General features: G+C 34.7%; 1 protein-coding gene across 1 annotated transcript in view; it reads left to right on the forward strand.

Annotated features, from left to right (window-relative positions):
• Positions 1-17,578, forward strand: part of LOC125056039 (voltage-dependent L-type calcium channel subunit beta-2) — a 151,422-nt gene that overhangs the window by 1,953 nt on the left and 131,891 nt on the right. Inside the window, exon 2 of the mRNA XM_047658873.1 lies at positions 2,280-2,382. Coding sequence (XP_047514829.1) covers positions 2,314-2,382 — 69 coding nt within the window. The 5' untranslated portion in view covers positions 2,280-2,313. The remainder of the gene's footprint in view (positions 1-2,279; positions 2,383-17,578) is intronic.

Raw genomic sequence — 17,578 nt, forward strand, 5'->3', positions numbered from 1 at the left:
TTGTTTGAATTAATAAAACTCTTGTAAATAATTTGACCTAGCGTTAGTTACCGTTGACACGAACATCGATGGGCAACTTTCAAATATTGTGTTACAGCTACATTGGTTATTTCGTTGTTATACTTAACACATGAGTGGATTTGCTGGCAACATTATTGGTAACAGTTGGAAGGTCTACAAAAATATTTTTTTTTAGGATGTATTGGATATTTTGTGATCAGTTTGATTAGGGATGTAAATAGAAACTTAATAACGGCAGTGTAAAAATAAGTACGTGTCCTTATAAAGGTTTATAAATTCGTCGGCTCGATCTCCAACGTAACTGATCAGCTTGATTCTCTATTAATTAATCTAACTAATGATTAATTCAAAATTTCATCAGCACCACCTTGATTGATGGCTGGAAATCTTCCACTTCTGCTTGACAAGACACTTTCTTTTGTGAACTAGCGAAATGTGGAATCGATTCCCGTTGGAGATCTTCCAATTGTTTAGAGATAGAATACTCGTCAATGGACGGCAACGCAACCACTACTAATGTTCATTTACCCCTTATTAAAAATAATGACAAGTGCTATTACCAACGAAGGTACTTCAAGTGCAGTAGTGGGTAGAATAGTTTGTACTCACAACCAATGTCAAAACTAGACATTTCAACAAAACCCATTTCTCACATATAATTTGAAATTAACCTCTGCTCTATGTCTAATCATTTTGTGAAATATTTATAAATTATTTTTAATGCCATACTGAGTGGCTATCGTTGCGTGAAAGTTGGTATAAGAGTTGGTTAACGTGAAAGTGATATGTGACATTTAATTGCCTTTATCTTTAACATATATATGTAAATTCCGATCAACGAAGTCATATCGGAAAGTAGCTATATTTAAATATGTTAAAATACTCGCTCGAGAATAAGTTACGCATCTTTAATTAATTTAAGCTGTAGGCCGCAGAGCAGGCGGAAATAATAAACGGCTTTTGGCTTACCTCCTTTGATTTTGTTCCCTTTGGAGTAGACTCTTGGGCCCTGGGGTTCAATGTGCACTGGCACTAATTAAATATTTAAATTGGTAAAAAGTACCGGTGACCCCAGAGCTGTTGCTTTCCTCGCTCAACGCAATCGCAAAACAGCGAGGAAATTTTGCCAGCATGGTACACTGCCACAGGGACCAAAATTTACAAAAAGTTACAAAATATACAGACACACAAAATACATATACACACACACACCATATATATTATACATATTTACACACCATATATACACACGTATATATATATTTCTTGTTTTTCCAAGGACCTCTTATTGAGTATAGGCCTCCTCCAATTGACTCCATCTCTCTCTGTTTTGAGCATTTTTCTCCCAATTCTCTCAGAGATCAAGACCGGGGAAACGAAGAGAAAACTGTCATCGTCACTAGAGTCGATAGAAGAAAACCGCAACACCAATATACTTAGAAAACCAGCGAAAAAAAAAAGTAATTAAAAACAACATTTGATGTAATGTATGGAATGTTTAAAGATCATATATTGATCATAGCGCCTGGGGCTAGATTTCTGTATTTATTTTGTGATTTTTTATGGCAAGTAGATGAGCAGACTTCTGAGCTTTCGAACCTACGAACAAGGTTGAGATTCTGAAACCACTAACACAGAGCAGTCATTAAATCCAATGACGTTACATGGAGTTTACACTGTATATTATAATAATTCGATGAAAGGGCAAAGAGCGTCTCTATAAAAGGCGATAATGTTGCTTAATCAATGAAATGACATTTAAACTACTCAATAAACACGATAAAAATAATAATATAACGTAAAGCATAGCCAATCAAGAGCTCTGTAAGACTTTTCATAGAAATATTTCTCGAAAACGTTTATACGATTACAAGGCATTTTCATGTTAAAGGTCATCTGGGAGCATTGGATGCTATTGAGAGCTAAGCGAATTATAGATGACGATTCACTCATTGAATCTCAACTATTAAGTCTTGACCATCACCGTTCAGTTGCCTGCCTTTCAGTCTTCTTTAGATTGCACTCCGGAGAATATTCCATGGAACACAGCCCGATTTCGTCTCCTTGCCGCTTTCCATCTTTCCTAGACAGTTTAATATGGTTTTATTTATACGGCGGTTAATTTACATATATCTACTGGAAAGGTGCGCCCTCCAATAGCCCGCATCTCACTTAACATCAGGTGGGATTGTGACCAAACGTCCAGTTCTGTATAAAAAAATATTTATTATTGTAGTAAAGAGAAAATAAATTTTCAGCGCGTAATCGCGGCTCGGGCATGCGTCGCGTAGCATGAGCGGTGCGCGCGCGCACGAGCCTCGCGACGCGCCGCGCCTACACCGCTCGCATCCTCACCCACAGGTAACGTCTTATAGATTTATATTATTTATAGGATTATATACTATTGTTATATGGGATTACTCAACAGTTGTTTGGTTATTTAAGAGTAGAATTAGATGTAGAAACTCCAGGCTAAATTTGTAGAAAGCGTTTTTAATCGAAACTTTAAAGATTTAACAATCGTTGTTATTTTATAGTAAGAACCACTAAATATTTCTGGATTTCACGCGTCAAGGAGGTGAAAGAGTAATGTCTGGGCGTTACTTTCGATTTATGCCACGTGTACGAGTCAAGAAATTTGTAGTTCAGGTTAAAGCGTACTCAAGGCAGGGTCATTGGCAGTTAATTGTTTTTTTTTTATTTGCCTCTGCACAAAGTCATCATTGAACTTATCTAGCCTATCTTAAGAGCAATACGTAATTTAAAGGCTTCAGGCTCTTTCAAATTCTTCGCGATTATAAGGGATTAATTTAACTTATCCGGAGCTGGATATATTCCGTAGTGGTCTGGTCGATTTTAAAGAAAGCATTGTTAATTGCCTATCTCGTACCTAATCCGCTGTTTTTCTGGTAATTTTTGCTTAAATAAAATTTCTGGTATTTTAATTGTTTTTTTTTTGTTTACCTAAATTGTCATAGGTACATTTTAGATAAAAAGGTTGTAATATACCGTAGATATAGTCTTATGTATGATGTGGTAAACTTGAATAGATAATTAAAGAATGAATCCAATAACACTACTCTATTAAGGGGAAGACAATCTGTTGTCTTGTGTACTATTTGTTTCCACTTACCACTGTTTAGCACTTAAGACTAACGTGCTAACTAATTCATAAATTCGAATGGTTTTGTCCTTTTCGATCTTCACTAAGCCCGTGGTGACAAAAAGTAGAATAATAAAATTAATAGTATAATTACTATTAATTTTATTATTCTAATTTTATTATCTACGAAATTCTGTGCCCTTTTCCCTTGTCATTTGTTATTAATTGTCCGCTAAGAAGCTTTGACGACTTAACCATTACTGCCGTCTACGCACTTGGCCACCCTTTAGCCAGCTCCAAGTTGAATAGCCTCGACATTCACGTCTTGGTGGAGCCTATGAATGACAGATAACTACCTATACTAAGTATGACCTGGGTAAAAATACTAAAATCAATTCCAATATGATATACAAAAAACAATATTCTCGGCGGGCATTTTCTACTGTCTGTAAAATATTTTTGATTATACTTTTTAATAGATACGTTTAGAAAGCACAATAAAGATCTTTATCGAAATGTTGCAATTTTATGTTTTTTTTATTGTTTTATGTAAATACCATGCAATTTGCGTTAAATAAAATAAAGCAATCTACGTTTGCAACAATTATTAGAGATATCGCACAAATAACTTGATGGTCGTTTTGTGCCACCCACACTGTATTTAAGGCGAAGTTTAACTGAGAAACCGTAACATTATTAAGAGTTACTTTTTACTTGATATATATACAAATTATTTAACACCAACAAAACATATTGAAGAAATTAAAGAATTATTGAAGAACATGAATAGCGACCATAAAATACCGTATCCGGATAAAGATAAAAACGAAACTCAGCTTAAAAAAATACACTGGCTCCTCTGGCGCAGCAACCAGAAGTCTTTTTTTAAGGACCTTGAGTCGAATTGATTTGGAAATACATCAGTGGTCAGCTGGTTCCACATAGTGGTGGTGTGCTGCATCAACTGCGCTATTTCAATCAATGTCTAACACTGAGTAGAGAGAGGGGCAAGCGTCTGTCCAAAATACGGCTTTCTCTGCGGGTTAGAGTGAGATAGGATGAGTCTGCATACAGCTGCCGGATGAGTGAGAGAAAGGGAAGCTAGACATACTGGCGCCGTAACGCGTTACGTTACGAAGCGGTATACCCTCCCGAAGTTTACACTTCAAAAAATACAATAATAGTATCCATAAAATAAAAATCCATAAAATATAAGTGCCTATATGATACCTTAACCTTACCTTAAGGTTAAGGTATCATATAGGCACTTAACAATGCTTTTTTTGAAGTTGATCGGCCCAATGACTACGATTGTAAACAAAATTAATAAAGATGAATGTTCGCCTTAATAGTGGTGTTACTTACTTTGGCCAGCAATTAAAATGTTCTTCTCCATTTGCGAATTTTGCGCAATTACCACAAATTATAACGTAGGTAATCGACCTTTACATATTTGGCCATAGACAACTTCCATAGACGTTCTCTATTCGCCAAATATGATGTATGATGTCATCAATTTTTTCTTAAGTCAGAACAATTAAAAAAACATTTTCAATAAACATTGGCAGACAATATTTGCGCCATTATGAGAATGATGAAAATCACCAATTTGACCGTCATATAAACTAAATGGGCTAATAAACCCTTTAGGAATGATTAGATCAATAAGTATAAGTACGATTAAAAGTATTCAAATAATGTTAAATAAAACCGATTCTAATACCGATTTCTTGACTTTGAGTTTGTTTTACTGGAAATAAATCAGTGGCGATACAACCTATTTAGGTTAAAAAATCTAAATTTACAAATGTGTTTAAATTTAGTGAAAAAAAAAGGGTGCGTGTGCTTATGTACGCGCGTAAGAAGTTATACTTCTTTGGCTTTCTTTATTTTTTTTAAATATAATTAATTTATAATTAATATTTAACGTAAACAATTTAATATTTAGTATATTATTTAATTATTAATTAATATTAATAACAATTATTATTATTATTTTATTATATTATTAATTCAATTTAATAACTTGGTATGTTTCATAACCTTTTAACTTAGTAACAATAGGTCTTTGTGAAAAAAAATTTGCTAAATTTCTTTAAAAAAATAATTAAAACTCCTTTATTTGTTTAAAAGGTAAATGTCATTGTCAGATATCATGGTCATTCAAAATTCTTGGCATAGCTAACTTCACGCATATTCTATTTCTTTTTACTTGTAGATTGTCTTATTCCCATTTCGCTCGCGCACGCTATAATCACACTGACAACTTTGTGTCACGGTGCGCGCGCAATCGTAAAATTTCACTCTCATCAATTTTTCATAACGCGCCTAAAGAAGTATAACTTCAAAAATGCGTTTGTCCCATACCCCAATTGACTTGCAATCCACATTGGAATGCCATGCATTGGGCGGAGATTTTGTGACAAGTGTAACGTCAATATTTACGTACTACGTACAATGGGTACGTAGCGTGAATGTTTACGTGTCCCGCCCGGTGGGCGTGGTTTTCCGCGAAACCGCCAAGGTCGTCTGCGCGTGCGCAGTGCTGTAAAGAACTGCGCAGTGACTTTCTTTATGGCTTTTTAACGAAATGAGGAAAACAGATAGAATGTTCTTTTGTTTGTATCTATTGAGTTGTGTTACATTAATGTCATTGGAGTGGTAACAATGTTTCTGTACGGCGGCTTGAACAATAAAAGATGATAAGCGCCGGCGCTTAGAAGCATTTGATATCTCGAGACAGTTCTTAATGGAGTTGGAATATCGAAAAAACTTATGCAGTCTATCGGCGTGATGGTAGAAGTAAAAATGACTTCGTTATGTTAAGGAGGGACGGGTATTGAGATTGCGGAGTAGTTGCTTCACCTGGACAGGACAGGACAGGCTTCAAGTGATGGCCGACCTCCTTCCTGTATTGGAGAGACACCAAAAGAAAGGAAATTTATCCTTTCTGTAGGTGATCAGCCACCTGTGGCTGACACACGCCGTTGACTTTTTGGGCGTTGCAAGCCGGTTTTCTCACGATGTTTTCCTTCATTTAATGAATGTTAATTGTGCACATAGAAGGAAAGTCACAGTGTACAGCCGGATCGAACTTACGACCTCTAGGATGAGAGTCGCACGCTGAAGCCCCTCGGCCAACAATGCTCAGTCTAATAATACCTACCCTTATTTAAAAAGACAATCAAAATAATGGATTTATTGGTAAGGTAAATGTAGTTTCTTATTTACCAAAATTAATCAAATTCCATTCATCAATTTCATTAAACCGCTACTTCGCATATACCTCTTATCTAACTCACATTAAAATAAGACCAAAATCGGCTTCGAATGAGCCCAAACATCCGTAAACAAACATTAAAAATCTAAATGATGTTTTAATTCGAATTTCTGTGAATACAAAAATAAAATCACTCCCGTTACCAATACAAAGTGGTTTTTGTCCGTCTCTTACGTAAGAATAGCAAACATAACTGTGCATCACACGGGAACCGAACCTGCATACCGTCGGCGGATTATTCAGTAGTTTCCCAGAAAGATTTCGGGTGTATAATAAATTTGGGGGCTCATTATGCTATACAGCCTACATTCCACGTTTTTGAGGATACGAACTGAGCGGTGAATTCGATTTGCTGTAGCGACAGCGTGTAACACTGTCACGACAAATCTAAGGAAACAGTTATGATTTAATAATTAATGTATTTGAGTAACACATCGAAAATAAGTGTGTTCTGTGTGTCACAATTGTATCTTTTAAGAAAACAGTGATGATTTAAAAAATGTATGTGTCATTATGCAATTACTAGAACCCTCAGTTTGTCTATTTCAATTGATAATGTGCTTTCCATAGGTCTAAATGCAGCTCCAGTGCTTACGCCCAAATATATTATACAAATAATAGATTGTGAAGTCTTTTACTTTACCGTTTATTAGGTAAATCTCATGGTAGTTTTCTGTATTCAATAAATAATTTATTGTATAAGTACAACGTAATCAGGATTACATTAAGTCCATGTTATCCGGCCTCCGACGGAGTGCAGGCCTCCTCCAAATTATTCCACTTGTCTCTCCTCTCTTTTCCAATCCTTCCCCGCTATCCCTTTTATTCGATCTTCACAGGTTTCTGGTGGGCGTCCTCTCTGTATTCTACTGGGCCGTTCCAAGTAAATCTTTTTGACCCATCAGTCATCACAATCGCGGGCAAACGGTTGTAACATCTTCAATTTACCGTACTTTATTAATGACCCTGCAGTGATATAATTTTCGTGGCCACCACCACAATTTAACAGAATAAAAAGCATTTGATTTCGCTATTGTTTTAAAATTGAAGGGGTAAAGATATAGATGGCGTTTTTGTCGATTTTAAATTGAGGGTATCATTAATTTGTGAAAGAGTGGAATTTGTCATTAATGGCCGCGAAAAAATCTAATTTGATTTATACGAAGGACACATTGACTGATCAAATTACATCTTTGCGATTTCATCAGTTAATAATAATAATATTTTTTATTAATCAGAAAAATACAGTCCATTGATTGATTAGTAAGTTAGTAACAATAGTTTCTTAAGATCTAAGTTAGCAGAATTAGTAAAAATAAGAAAAAAGTAGTTAAATAAAAACTATCAAGTACAAAGCCCTGTCGGAGCAGTGTCGTAAATAAAATAGTTAAAGTAGCTAAACATGTTCTTGTAGTAGTGTACGAGCTAAGGCTGTACATTTTGCTCACTCGGGCTTTCTTAGTTTTATAAGCGTGGCGATTTCCTAAATCGTCGGAGTTACGCCCCGAGAGTTTAGCCAGACGTAGGCACTCTCTTCAACTGTTACATTGCATTCATTCTTTACATAGCAGTTACTATAGAGTAGAAATAAAATCCTCTTTTATTTGCCACCAGGAAGGAAGCACGATGACCAGGAACCTTACAAGTAGTTGTATATACTTTATGTGTCTAATCTTTCAAATTTAAGTTTAAAATTCACTCAAAACTCAAACCGTATAAAATATTCAAGATACGTATATGAATGGAGTCTTTGTGAAAGCGATTGGGAACAAATGTAGGTAAACCATAAAGGTGCCCACACAAGCTAATGAAGCAACAAGATTTATTGACTATAAATGTCGCTTATTAGATGGGCAACACATATGACGAATTTTGGACAGAGTACCATTGAAATCTATACAAAAAGGTTCTATATTCTGTTCACGGAGACTCTTTTTAAAGAATTTATTTAGTACACAAGATTCTGGGACTCTTAAAGACTTTTAATAATGAAATTTAAAATAGTGTGTTTAATGAATCGTAAAAACGAAATCAGTGTAATTACCTACTCTATTGTCTGTTTCTGTCAAATTGTGTTTCCACTATGATTAAAAGGGACAGATTAGAGCGGAGGTACAAGTCCTTATATACTTTGTTATAATATAATGACGTAATGAGGTATTACGTTTCACGGAATACCTAAGTCCTACAACTAAATATATTTGAAACTTACATTTTAAATTATTAAAGACTGTAGGTATCTTAAATCTTTTGTGAAACAAAAGTCCTCTTTTTTGAAATATATTGAAACAATTATGTGGAAACAATTAATTTGCGACTTAGATTCTATCAATTCACATACTAGTTATAAGTCGCAAAATTTCCACGAAATGTCATTGACACTATTCCGTGCCGTATTAGTTCTAAAGGCTATTATATTTATACAAACGAATATATTATTGTGTAATGGATAAAATACGTGTCAGAGATCACATAAAAATACTGTTAGAAGTTTGATTATATAAACAATTAAAAGTATTGATAAGTTTATTGTAATTTATAAGCATCGTCATCCTTGGTGAATTAAAAGAGTGACGGAGAGTGCCAGTTCTCATCCGTTTTACGCCCTTTATTTTAAGAACTGGCATTAAATTTAAATATAGAACCATTAATTGTTTTACTGACGTTTATAGCTATACGAAAATGATGATGAATTTTGATGTCCAAAATATATGACAGAGTCTAAGGCCCGTATTTTGGAATTAATGCTTACTACTCCCTCTCTCTTTCTTGAGTCGGTAGCTCATGTCTGAGCGTTGTGGTCAGTAAGGAACATCTGGAGCGGTTTTTTTTCCACCGGTTCTTTCCAGCGCCTCTCTTATTACAGTATTTGAGGTAGATGAGTCTTTCACTTGATCGGTCCATCTCTCTTCTGCCTTCTGTGTTACCAACCACGATCAGTTTCTCCGAGATCTTATCGCTTCTGCGCGTTGTATTACTGCGCGGATTTGCCTTTTTTTTCGGGGACCTTGCTGACGTCGTTATAAATTTGGGATCTGAGATATAAAAAGCAAATAGGAGTTTTCTGACACGATCTACTAAAATGATTTTGTTTGTTGCTCTATTCACTGCTTAGTACAAACGATCTGTAATATCTAAAAGATAATGAATTGAAAATTACTAATAACGTGTGGAATATTCGGGTATAGTTGCATTCCAACCAAAAAAGGGGTCGCGTGCCGAGATAGGCTGGTATTATTTATTAAATCACTTGTAAATTCAATTTTCATGTCAATAAATTCTATTCATATTCCGTTGCATGTATTAACAACAAAACATTTTCTAACAGTATAGATGCGCTGTTCATTAAGTTTATTTAAGTGCACTAGTAATGAACATCAAAGCGAGGGTTAATGTGTCGTGAGGGAGCATTTGATTTTATAAATAGACAATCCTTTTATATGCGACATGACATATTGTGTCTGGACTGAATGTGTTTTATTAAATGAAGTTTCAAGATAATTACGATATCAGTTTTGCTGTCTTGCGGTAAGAGAATTTGGGAGATATCGTAAGGAAACCGACATACCTTAGACCTAAAATTCTATGGTGTGTTTCATCTTGAGGTCGTAGGACTCAACCCCAACCACCACCAATTTCTACTGTCTTTGTATGTACGCATTTCACTCTTGCCGTAGACCGAAAAAGTCAGAGTGATGGTCTAAGATCCCGCTATACAACGACCTTCACCGAGATGCTTATTTAATGAAACTTATTTTATATATAATTTAATATGTCAATAAATATAATCCATATGGGTTGCCTAGCAAATTTCAGTCCAGAGTATTTTTAATTAATTTAAAAAAAAAATTATTTTTTTAAACATTTCACCGGTATGATTATTAGATAAATTCTATACCAATCGAAAGTATGAAGCCCATAGAATATGCAAAAGTTAGGTTGTTTTTAATCAATTAATTATTTATGTGTTTATTTTTTATGTGACACTAAAGTATATATACATCTTTAGTATAAAATAACGTTTTAGTGATACATATATAATACTACCCTGATTAAAAATATTGATTGAAAAAAGTTCAAAAAATTTACTACATGCATATTATAAAAAAAAAAATTTTTTTTAATATTAATTAAACATACTCTGGACTGAAATTTGCTAGGCAACCCATATGGATTATATTTATTGACATATTAAATTAAATATAAAATAAGTTTCATTAAATAAGCATCTCGGTGAAGGTCGTTGTATAGCGGGATCTTATACTATGAGTAAAGTACTGAAGGCTGATTACCTACATGCATTTTAGCAAATGTAAAAGTAAAACTAGGATTGTTTTTTACTGTTTTGTTTTAATATTCTAACCCGTGCTACTGCGTATGTTATTCTTGAATTTACCATGACTATATATAGAGAAACATTAAAAACGAATTAGAATAGTTATATACGCTCGTTAATTTGACGCAAAAGGAAATAGACATGATCATACTAGTAGCACATAATTTACCTCTCACCGCCTCCAGAACTAAGTGGCATCACAATTGCTTACATCTGTACAGCTGTCACAAAATTGGAATACGTGGTTACAAAATTAAAATTAAAATGCTCTCAACCATGTGAGCCTGTTGCTACCAACTGTTTAATAATAATTTATTTATTAAAGCAGACAATGGTCAATGATAAGTTCATATGGTTATTACAATATTGTCCTAATATTATATTAGCTTTAAAGTATATCTTTATATATATAATTCTTCTGTGAGTGTGTATGTCACTGAACTTCTCTCAAACGACTGGACCGATTTTGATGAAATTTTTTGTGTGTGTTCAAGGGGATCTGGGAATGGTTTAGATTCACAAATCAGCCCGCCAGATGGCGCTGCAGTCGGTACTTTCATACTTTGCTTTACTAATTGCTTGAAATATCATGCAGGACAACGTCTGTCGGGTCCACTAGTTAAATCATAAAATTAAAAAAGGACACATGCAGTCCATTGCTATGACCCAGGTAACGGCAATCCAGCATTCTCGATGTTACCATCAGCATGCCGTTAAGGCTCCCCCGCACGCGCCTTATAGATACAGCTCGCTTGCTTTTTTAAATGGGATCTCGATTTTGGCCTTTAGGACCTTTACACCTCAGATCGGGTTATTTTAGCGTTTTTTTTTACCCTAATCTGATTTTGACTTATCATTGCCGGGCTTTTAATTTGTCATTAGCTATCGTGGTTGAAATATCTGGATCCGTTAGGATATGTCGAGGCCTCCTACGGGCCTTTTTTGTCGGAAAAGGGTAGTTCGCTTGCGCATCGTCACAAAACAGTCCACACCTGCACAACCAAACATTGTAGACGCACTACAATAAACCTATCAAGATGCTGTATATTTGTGCGTTGGAAATAAATCCAATATCGGGCCATCTTTTATGTACATAACCTACAAATATATAGGCGCGGCGTTAGATAAATCCGTACAGAAATAAAATAAAAATAAATTCAACCGAGTGTCGCGTTGCGTTGTATGAATTATTCATAACCACTATTGAAATCGCTCGCCGATAATCAATTGTTTTTACAAACATTTGGGTTGTTTCGTTGTTAAAAGCGGCATTATTTTTGGGGGCGTATAAAATAATGGGACATTGGGTTTATTGTGTCGGTTTCTTTGATGAATTATGTAGGTAAATAGATTTATTTATTTATTAGTAATCTTACAGAGCACTGTTGGCCTAGTGGCTTCAGCGTGCGACTCTCATCCCTGAGGTCGTAGGTTCGATCCCCGGCTGTGCACCAATTGACTTTTTTCATATGTGTCAAACGTAAGTAGTAAAAAGGCTGGCGACACACTAGCGAGCCCTCCGGCATTGAGAGTGTCTATGGCCGGCGGTTTCAATTAGCATCAGATGAAACCGTTTGCCTCTTGTTTTTCAAAAGAACTGAACGATATTCTAGTTTGATAACATTTAATTTAAATACTAAATTACACGAAAACTATTTATTAGTAGAACTTATTAGAGAAATCGATGTTTCTAGTTTCGAAAAGAATTCCGAGCGGATGTAATTCCATAGTACAATAGATAATTGTCCATCTAGAGGTATCTAATATCTCTCACTAAGGATTAGACACGTTTGAATTTTACAACGGTATTTTATTGGTACCAAATATGTTATTTTTGGTTTACTCGAGTCGACCGCTACCAAGTAATCGAAAGGTTATTTGCGTTTATCAAAATCGAATATCATTTATTCGATTATCGTGAGGAAACCGGCTTGCCTTAGACCCAAAAAGTCGACGGCGTGTGTCAGAGAAGGCTGATCACCTACTTGCCTATTCAGAAATCTGAGGCCTAGACCTAAAACGGTTGTAGCTATTTATTTATGTGTATTTTAAAACCTATATAATATAAGAACTAAATATAAAACATACGTTTAAAAGAGTCTCCTTAATCACAGATGTGATAAATTATTACACAAATTAATCATGTAAGCTGATAACATGCTGTCAAGTCGCTAAGTAATAAATTATACATATTGATTAGTCATCAAGGAAAGTGGAATCCCGTGGCACGTGTTGACTGGTCGAAGGCTCGTCGGGAAGTGACCCAGATCTGCGCGCGCGCATGCCCTTGGCATTGGAACTGTCTGCTAACCTTGGACTCGAATGTTGCAAAGCATGTTATCTTGCCCTTTCCCTTTGAGCTTTAGTTATTTGGCATTGTAATGGCTTATTGTTCTTTTAGATATTCGGGAGTCCTTCCTGCAAAATTTAAAATTATATAGGGACTAAAAGAACGATAATAAGGCTATGTCTGGACATATAAGACGCTTTATAATCATTTTTGAAGTCTCGAGAGAAGCGCTCTATGCCACACCGCATCGAATGCTTTACCTATATCCAAACTAACTGCTAACGCCTCCCAATCAATCACACACGTATTAAATTCTATTATAAAGAAACGTTGTTTAATATTATTATTAAGGGTGGAATGAAATGTATCTCGATTTATCTACAGCTTCGAGACGTTGTCAGCTCAATATGTACGTTTCCAGAGAGGCTCTGTTACACACTAGACTACATAAATAATGATTTACACAAATTATGTGTGTGTTTTACCTCGACATTCGTCGTTTCACAACTGAGCGTTTCTTAAAAAGTTTTTGCCGCGGACCACCACTATGTGGAACCAGCTGCCCACTGAAGTATTTCCGAATCAATTCGACGTAGGGTCCTTCAAGAAAAGAGCGTGCCAATTCCTTAAAGGCCGGCAACGCATTTGCGAGCCTTCTGGCAATGTTAGTGTCCATGGTTAAAACTTAACATCAGGTGAGCCTCCTGCCCGTTTGCCTCCTGTAACATAAAAAAAAGTAAATTTTAAGTGCAATTCGTTCGTTAATAAATTTAAACTAACGTAACAATGTAATATATATTTAAATCAAATGTACTAAAATAAGACATAAGGTTGAATCCTAGCAACATTAACGTAGGTCACCTTCAAAGGCTGCGCAGGCGGCGATGATTGTTATTTTTATTAATGCCGACAAAGGCAGGTGCAGCGTTGCAATTTATTAAAAAGTGTGACGTAAATATATGAATCTGCTGCCTAATTTGCAACTGCTCCCCATGGGCAGTGTTTGTATTGAGCAAGAATTAAACTCAAGTAACTGCGCAAGTAACTGCTCGTACGGTGGAAATAAACATCGCCAAATCAGCATTGAATCCAAAAAAAATGTGTGTTTAAAACGCTAGGCATCTTTTAAAAATATTAACTAAAAAATCAGTGGCGCTACAACCGTTTTAGGTCTGGGCCTCAGATTTCTGTATTTGTTTCATGATCGTTTGTCAATCTAATAAGTAAGGTGATCCTGTGCCTAACACATGCCGTCGACTTTTTAGGTTGAGGCGAGTCGATACTTACGACGGATGGTTTCTTTCACCGTTCCACCGAATGTTAAATGCGCATACAGAAAGAAAGTACATTGGTGTACAGCTGGGGTCGAACCTACGACCTCAGGGATGGGAATCACACGCTGAAAAACCTATAAAATATGCTCAATAAAAAGGCCCAATTAAGATTATTGCTTGTTCAGACTTGCATGTGATGGACATCGTATAGGTAAACAGATAATTACGTGCAAATGTGTTAAGTGTTTTTAAGTAAGCTTTAATTAAATAACGGATACTTTAACGTAACCCAAGCTTAAATAAGTTTTAAGGCTTCTCAGCTTTCATGAATTTAAAATGCGTCATATAAGATAACTAATCAGAATCATTTTTATATTAAAACAAAAAATGGATGAGCTTCAATAAGTTAATTCAGCTCTAATGAAATATCACGCAGCGACAGCGCCGGTTTTAGAATTATTGTTTAGAAAGATGGCGCGATAAAATGTACCTGAGATTTGAGTAATATTTAGGGTTGCTAACAATAATAAAATATATCTATTTTATTCCATTATACACATTTACCGCACAAGACACAGTACCACGAGTAAAAGCCTCCTCCAAAGAATGCTAAAATTTATTCTATCTCCCATCATTCGCCAACTAGTAACCAGATCGACCACACGGTTTTGTGTCTCGTGGCTATTTCACGAGTCTCTGAGCGGTGTCATCGTTGTACCTGGACACGTGTTCAGCCTATTTTTATTTCCTTTATAGGGAGAAAGTTCTGTGATCTTTGTTCTTCTTCGGATATCAGTATTTCTTATCTAGTTTTCAATCTCTTTCTATTCTTTTGTTTGGGATGCCTATAGATGAAGAATTTAAATAGGATTTTGACTTAAAACAAGAATGACATATACATTCTATAATATGTGAATATGTTTTTAATCAGTTTTTCCTATTTGTCAGTTCGTCGTTTTTATTTATCAATATTCTTGAATTATTCGATTTATTTATACACATAAAAGCACTTAACGTAAACTTTTCTTTGTATGCTAATTTATTTATTTATTATAGTACAACACATCATATTTTAATTAAAAATACTTATTTCTAAACAATCATTATGCTCACAAATAAATAAATAAATATTTATATTTTTTTATAAGTGACAACCCTAACCTAATGCAAAAAACCGAGGGTCGCAGTATTAAAATTCTGTGCACTCGCGGCGACCCCACAGGAGTAGTTAATGTTTTCATTTACAGCATATTGTGTCTGAGTTTACCTTTTATGCTAATCAGGAACACGGATTTATCGACGTTTTCAAATATAGAACACTGTAGCAAGTAGTTTGAAAATCGTGTTTATCAATTTTTGTATTAGCTTATGAGCGAGGTTTTATTTGTAGAACTTGGAATCTAGACTTTTAGTGTGTTAGAATTTTCCTAATATTTGTAGTTCATGCAAACACTAAAGCTATTCGGAGTTAATGAGTGTCGGGCATGTCGTAATTTTTTACGCGCTTTTTAAGCGACATTGTGTGTATCGATTGAAACGAATGAACGAATGGTTGGAGAAATCCCTAAGCACGTATTGAACATATAGTTTACTATCAAAGACGCAATTATTTAAAAATGGTCATATCATATTGTCAAATTAGATTTGTACCAGCGTACTTACTACCAAATTGATAGTAACATATTGAGAAATCATTATTTCTGAATTTACAATACTGGATAATTCCTAATTAGCAATAATAATAATGAATACCTTTTTTTAAGTTTTACCTATAACTACCCCTACCACCACCCCAAATGAGAAAATATTGTATTTTTATAATGAATAAACATAAATTGATTTCGAAAATTATTTCACCATTATAATACATTAAATTATCCCTGAGTAACATAGGCTAATTTGTTTCCAAAATATTAGAAATAAAAGTCCGTCGAAGAAAGCCGCTGCTTAGGGGCCGTTCGAGTATTACGTAAGAGCTATAGGGGTGAGGGGGGTTCTTTGATTTTCTTATTTGGTGATTACGTAAATAGTTATTTTACTTTTTTACACATATTACCCACACATTGTCTATGCTTGAAAACGAAATGCATTTTCGAGGATTCCTACGAAGAAATAATACGTTTATGTACTTTTATTTTTCAGAGCTTTGCTTACTTTAGTCCACAGGAGGGGTTGGGGGGGGGGGGGATTGCAGTGAGCCTGCTTACGTAATACTTGAACGGCCCCCCAGTAATATTGCCTCAAATAGACCTTCAAACCAGATATTTTTTATTGGTTCCGCGTCTACGTAACATGACACTTGCCCAACAAATTAACAATTATGAAAAGTATCTTCAAACTTGATTTTTGCGGAATTATTTTACATAACATTTATATTATATTAACGACTTTAAGCGCGAATTTCTCACGTTCACATGATAAATTGCATTCATTTGATGGGATTATGAAATTTGTGAAATTGAATTAAAGGTCAATTTCCTGTGCACCTGACTAGACCCCGCATTATTCCAACAAAAAATAATATCATATCTCGCAAGTGAATCTTTTGTTATGGTTCCTGTGTACAGAAAGTAGGATATGGTATTTTTATTTGATAATTTGGTAAATTTGTCGAATCACGGCTCTACCTTAAAACAGCTCGAAATTATTTTCTATCGTTCTTTACGACTTGTATATAGTACCCCAAGTCATGTTAAGGAGGCGTATGGCTTTGGACACCTATAAAAATTAAAAAAAAAACTGATAATATTACATGTATGATGTAATGATATTATTGTCTCAGTAAATTACATTAGGTTAGGTTAGGTTTTTTTGTTCTTTCTATTCACAAATCATGTTTTAATTATTTTCTATGGGGTTAAAGAGCATGAGCCACCACATTGCATGGTACACCATTGCGAATGACGAAAATATGTAGAAAAATGATTTGAAGCTGTTTTAAAAGCCGTGATTCGACATTTTACCGATAAGTTTTATTGATCATAAAATGTTGAAATGCAGATTTGTGATTGAAATGTATCAATTAAAGTCACCTATCAATCACACATAAGAAAAAAGGTGAATTATTATCGATCAAAGACATCGTATTCTTTTGTTTTTGTTAGTTTTTTTGAAGACATCAAAAATAAAGGGCCAACTATTTTATTCAATAATCGTAAGTTATTTTATTAAACAACAATTTAAACCAACCATAATAATAATAAAAGAAAATCCTTGATTTCCTAACCAAATACATACATTTACATAATTTTAACCTAAGCGATAACATACATTT

This window comes from Pieris napi, chromosome 14 (assembly GCF_905475465.1).
Source record: "Pieris napi chromosome 14, ilPieNapi1.2, whole genome shotgun sequence".
NCBI lineage: Eukaryota > Metazoa > Arthropoda > Insecta > Lepidoptera > Pieridae > Pieris > Pieris napi.